This window comes from Corvus cornix, chromosome 2 (genome assembly GCF_000738735.6).
Source record: "Corvus cornix cornix isolate S_Up_H32 chromosome 2, ASM73873v5, whole genome shotgun sequence".
NCBI classification, from domain to species: domain Eukaryota; kingdom Metazoa; phylum Chordata; class Aves; order Passeriformes; family Corvidae; genus Corvus; species Corvus cornix.
The window spans coordinates 115827819-115833818 of record NC_046333.1 but is presented as its reverse complement, the minus strand read 5'-3'; the positions used below and the strand labels follow the sequence as shown (position 1 = coordinate 115833818).

Sequence of the window (6000 nt, the reverse complement as noted above, 5' to 3'; positions counted from 1 at the left end):
AAAAGAGATAAGTCAGCAATACTGATTGGCTCTGTTGTCTGAGCATGCCTTTTGATTTTTGAATTACTGCCAAAAGCATCATCATTCTCTGTTTACCCTTCAAAAGCCCTCGGTCACTCAGATGGTGCATACCCTCACAGCACAGAGGTCTCCCTTGCAGAAACTACCCATAAAAAAAAAAGACAATTTCAGTATTTGTATTTGTTGAATGTAGATTTGTGGCACAGATCCTCTATCTCTCATTTTTCATGACATTGTTACTATATAACACGAAGTGATTAAAAGACCAGTTTTACTTTGATGCCCACCTCTTTCACTTAGATAAATGGTTATCTCTGTGCAAAGCTGTAGGTAGCTTTCAAAGTGTACTTGGTCACACCGTTTTCCTCTTCCTTTCCCACTCCGGCAAGTCAAATTAACAGAATCACCATAACCTCTGTGGTAGTTTCTTTTGTGTGTGTATGAGTTCCTATCAATCACTGAAGACACACTGCATTTTTCTCCACTGCTGTGGCCAGGACTGTCAGTACAGGGACTCAGTACCAGCTTTCACAGGACACCACAGGCTTGCATTTCCCTCCAGAGCTGCAGCAAGAGCTGTTGTTTAGCTGCAAACACCTGCTGTGCACTTTGTACCTGGGTAAATGCCTGCTGGACACAGAAGGAGCATGACCAGAACAGGTCCCCGATTAAGCATTTGGGCTGGTTACAACTCTTTGTGAATTCAACATTCAGCACTCAGGAATCTCCTAAGGCAGAGACAAGTAATGCACTCTTGACATGATAGGATTACCTGTCTGCAAAGGCAGATAATATATAATATTATATTATATTATATTATATATAATGGTTATTCCCATTTGAATACAAAAACAATCAGACACCAATGATTTGGGTTTTACGCAAACATACAAGTAAATAACAAGACCATAAATAATTAAATACTATCTGCATAAACAGCAATAAAGCAACAAAAGAAGGCAATTGTTACCTGTTTGTTCAAAGCCTTGTGGACATTTTGCAATCCCATGATTTCTATTACTGCAATCTCACCAGAGCTGCAAGTTCAGCTGACTGTGAAGGTCTAGGTCCTGTAAAATCTTATTCCTGTGCACACTGTAGGAAACAGGGATGGCGAAGGCAGAACATGTGCTGTTTCAAAGGTGCTGCCTAAGATCTTGGGTGAGGAAATGCCCTCTTACAGATAGCTCACAACCCCTTGCGTGATTAAAAGGAAATGATTTTGATTTCTCAAGAGCCTATGGCTTCCCAACAAACCTTGGGAAACAAGTTCAGAATACTAGCATATGCTCTAATCCATTTTCTAGTTATAAAGGCTTCTTTATTACTGTTTTTGGCTGACAACACTTGAGATAGCATGCTTATCATAATTCTTAAAACACTTGAGAGAGAACAATATAAGTGCATTTTTTATTTCAGTTTTAACTTCTTTATTTCATTGCTATACAGCTGCATTACACTTGGCTTTAATCCCTCAAGCATTATTTTCCTTGGCAAAATAGTCACTGAACTGAGCAGAACTTACTGTTGGAAAAATATGCTTGAAAAACCAGTGTGATGTCAATGCCAACTGAAACCCATGGAGCTTAAAATGTCACAAATGTGCCTGTAGCTGAAATACAGAGCTCCTCTTTTTTTTTTTTTGTCTGAGCTAGGAATGTTGTAAGTCTTAGGTTGTGAAGTCAACTGTAAAAATCATAGAGTAGCCTCCTGAAGCTGAATGTGTGCTGAAACTGAATGTATGCTTGCCCCCCTCCATGAACAACCATTTAGAGAACAATTATATAAAACTGGATGTAGGATAATTCCATAGGAAACAAATGGCTGCATGGCTCCGCATCCAGTCTTGCCTGCATTAACTGTAGCTATCTACAAGAAGTTGGGCTACAGGCTTCTCAGAGAAAAGATAGAACTCGACTTTGTAAAACATCTTTAATATTCAAATATATAAATAAGCACTACTGAAGAATAATTCAGAAGACTGCGGTGATTCATTACGAACAGATGCTATAAACAGGAACAGTAACATTGCTAGGTAAGGAAGAAGCAAGCTATTTTAGGAGTCTTGAAAATCTCTTCTAGTTCTTCAGACAGATCATGCTGCTATAGTTATTTTATAAAAAATTATATTCTGAAAAGCACTTTAGTAAAAGAAACCTTTTACTGGAACTATTATTTAACCAAGACCTTCTACAGCACTATAACACACTGCAATTGAGTTCCTGATATAATTTTAAGAATGGGAGGGGTGAAAATAAGAACGAAAAACCCTACCATACCTGCACCAGGAGCTATTTATTAGCATAACACTCTTCCTTTTAAAGATTTCATAACAACTGAAGTATATACAAAGTCTTACAGCATTTACACAATAAAAAAGTTTCCTATTAGCTGATGTAGTATAAGGTAGTGCTGCAATTTACTTCAAATCGTGTATACAATAATAATGAAGCAGACCACTGTACTTTCAACTTCTCCACTACCACACCACCACTGTCAGTTGAAATGACAGTTAATTAAACCACTGGGAAGACACAGATTGTTTAAAGATTTGTAACAGGTTGATTGGCAGCACTAACCATCTTAAGGAGGAAAAGAAAAAGAAAAGAAAAAGAAAAGAAAAGCTACATACTGTCATGTTTCTACACTTTCCTAGAGCTGGAACAAACTTTCACAGCCTTAGATATAACATATGCAAGACAACATAATCACATTTTTTCAGATAATAGTTCAGCTACTGAGTGTATTTACTTCTGAATAGGAGGTGTTATATTGATATGGCTGTGTGTTTCCATTTTTGTTCATTAACTGTTCAAATAGGTCTAGAAAAAAAATTAAGACAGCATGGAGTTTGTAGTCATGATGTGTTTTGACTAATAAAGGCATTCAATATCAGCTATAGGATCTAATTATTCCTGTCAAAAGTTTAAGACCAGGAATCTTTGAGTAAAAATCAAACCCACAAAATCTTGTACCTGCGCTGTTTTCATCTGTTAACTCCAACCTTCTTTAAGCTTTTCCAGCTGGGATAATACAAAATCCTTATAATGCTTACACCAACCCAAATGCAAGACTCATTTAGTTTATGAGAGGTCAAGCAGATTCACTAGACTACGTCTGCTGTAAAACAGAGGGAGCTTACCTAGGAAAAAGAAACTTTTACTGAACAGTGCCTTACTACAAGTAGGGATATATAGTTTAACAACAATACATAATTTAAGAACATAGCATTCTTTGCCTTTTAGAAACAGCTTTCGTGTGCCCATAATGCACTTTCTACAAGAGATAAGGCTGCTTTGCCTATCGTCGTATGCCTAAACCTCTTATTTTGGCCAATTTCACTTTTCTTCCCCCCAAAGGGATTCTGTTTCAACTTAGAAACGAGTAACGTCAGTTGACAATATCTGTATTAAGACAAGAAGTGACATATATAAAATCCACAAGGAACCACATAAATACCAAAGAAGTCATATAACCTTTCCGTGTAAACACTTTGATTATACTGAAGCCCTAATCAGATTCATGTCTTAAACTTTTGGCAGATAATGTGTATGCTCAGCCAGGCTTTGTAGTTAGTTATTGTTCAAGTGGAAGCCAGGTCAGCTCACATGTTGACAGGCATGCAACTTGGAAACATTGCACAACAAGCAACACAAAGAGATTTGAGAAGGGTACAAGACTTCAAGTAGACTTCACAACCCTTCACAAACTGAATATTCACAGACAAAGATACAGTCCTTGCTTTTTTCTACGGTGGATTTCTCTCTCACACATGGGACACTTTCTGTGACTCTCTAGCTTGCTTAATGCTATATAACCACTTGATGATTCTGGCATTCCTTTCAATGGCAGAAATGCCGTATGGCACACGGTCATTGGCACTGTCATCATTTCTAAGGTCACTGTTGCTGTCCTGAGACTGTTCACAGTCTGAGCTAATCATGCTTGCACTGCGAAAGTTGAGGGATATAATATCAGAGTTAGCCCTTGCAAAGTTTTCCATCCCGAGGTTTTCAAGCTCTTCAGGATCCAGTCCGCAGTAGTTAAAGAACCGTTCGACATCTGCGTCAACGCGAAAGTATCTGTCGCTCAAGTCTGACTTTGATCGCTGTAGGGAGGGTCTTCTACTAACTCCGCATCCAGACTCGACTGCCTCAATCTCTGGGGATTTCAGGGTGGCAATGGCAGTGATTTTGGGCTTTGGAGGCAGAGGTGGGGCTGAACTACTGCAGGGTATTGCTTTTAAGGGCTTTGCACTAGTTACTTTCCTAATGTCTGAAGAGCTGTGAGAGACATGTAAGAAAGTCTCTGCTGACTGATCTAGCAGCCTTCTGCTGACATTGGAGCTGCTCTCCTGTGGGCTGCTCCAGCCCTGCGTGGGGTAAACCTTCAAGGATTCTGCGAATGAGTGTCGGTTCAGCTCTGTTGAATCGGCTCTGTGGGGTGGCCAATTTCGGGGACCGTGCTTATGCCCTGAACCTGAGCTGGAGCCTTCAGAGCTGTTGATGATGTTCTTCAAAATCTCAAGTTTCAGATTTTCTCTCTGGACTCCACTCTCAGTCTTTGCATTGTTGCTGAAGACCTTCAGGGTGGGGCTCCCCAGCGCTCGCTTGACCGCGGGACAGACCGGTGGCTTCGCCAGCACTGCCGGCTTCACAGGCTCCTGCTTGGCATTGATGACCTCCTGGCTCTTGACATATTTCGCCTTGTCGGCTTCAAGCCTCTCCACTGCACTCAGTCTTTTTGGATTAGGCTCCGCCTGCCTGCGAAAATAGTCAGGTCCTTTGTTCAGGATGCGGAGAGGAACGGCAGATGTGAAAGTCACGGCAGGGCTGACCGGCTTCACCATGCTACCTGTCGGTAATGTTTCTGTAGGCATGTTTGGTGGTCTTTCCCCCGCAGCCGTTTTGGATTCTTCTCTGGGATCTCCTAAATGCACGGTGCAGAAACATGTACATTAAGCACAATGAGTAGCTGATGAATCCTGGGATCTGAGTGTTAGCAGCAGTGCCTCATCTCACAGCTCATTAAATAACACTGCGTTTCTCTTTTAAAGGCAGCCTTTGTAGGGCAAGGGCACCCGACACAAGTCCGTATTAGTCTGCTCCGCTGACTCCTTTCTTCTCGCTGAAAGATGTGGGATTCTGGCTGTCCCCTCTGCGCTCCACGACCGGCAGCGATCTGAAATGCAGAATAACCAACCACACGTTAGCGTGAGCGCCTGACATCAGAGCGATAGCAACAGCTGCCTCCCGGCCCTCCTCTCCCACCGCCGCCTGGGATGCTGCCGCGGGTGGCACAGCGAGGCAGCGCGCAGGGTGCCCCTGCCCCGCTCCTGCCCAGCACCCCTCTGCATCTTACAAGACATGTATTGCTTGATATGTACACTCTGAGCTTGGATTTAATGAAATTACACTGGGAAATTTAAAAAAAAAAAAAAAAATTCAAAAAAATTAAGAATTAAGCCCCACCACAATACAGCCATATATTTCTACAGGGAGAAGGGGAAGCAGAATGAGACAATTCAGAGACTTAGACCCACCCATCTGCCAGTAAAAGAGAACTTCATATTAATATATTTGCCTTTGTTAAGTTGTATTGTGAACATATTTTATCTCTAAACCCCAAACATTTTTCTCTTTATAGGAAACATACTGTATAAATCTCAGCAATTAAGTGTATTTTCCTTATTCATTAAATTGTCCAGAAAACAATCTGGTCTAAAAAGCAGAGAGCAAACAGAGACATGTAGTGTTTTAAGTGCAATGCACAACTGTCCTTGTAAATCTAATTAAAAAAATCAACAGATAAAAACAGGAGATGTCACTAAATCCACCAATTCCAGTTCCAAGTCTGTTTGAACACTAGTACCCACAGCACTGGTGCTCCAGCAATAAAAAAAGGCTTTCGAAGCTCTCATGATCACCTTACAGGCTTAACAGAACAACAGAAAATGGCTTTGTTTTTTTATGCAAGATT

The 6000-nt window shown here is 40.9% G+C and overlaps 1 protein-coding gene across 3 annotated transcripts in view; it reads right to left on the bottom strand.

Annotated features, from left to right (window-relative positions):
• Positions 1–1423: 1423 nt before the first annotated feature.
• The window catches only part of FAM110B (family with sequence similarity 110 member B), a 120900-nt gene continuing 116323 nt past the window's right edge, over positions 1424–6000 (bottom strand). For all 3 annotated transcript variants that reach the window (XM_039549003.1, XM_019286837.3, XM_010401150.4), the window contains one exon: positions 1424–5202. In XM_039549003.1, the coding sequence (XP_039404937.1) occupies positions 3788–4900 (1113 nt within the window). In that variant the 5' untranslated portion in view covers positions 4901–5202 and the 3' untranslated portion in view covers positions 1424–3787. The remainder of the gene's footprint in view (positions 5203–6000) is intronic.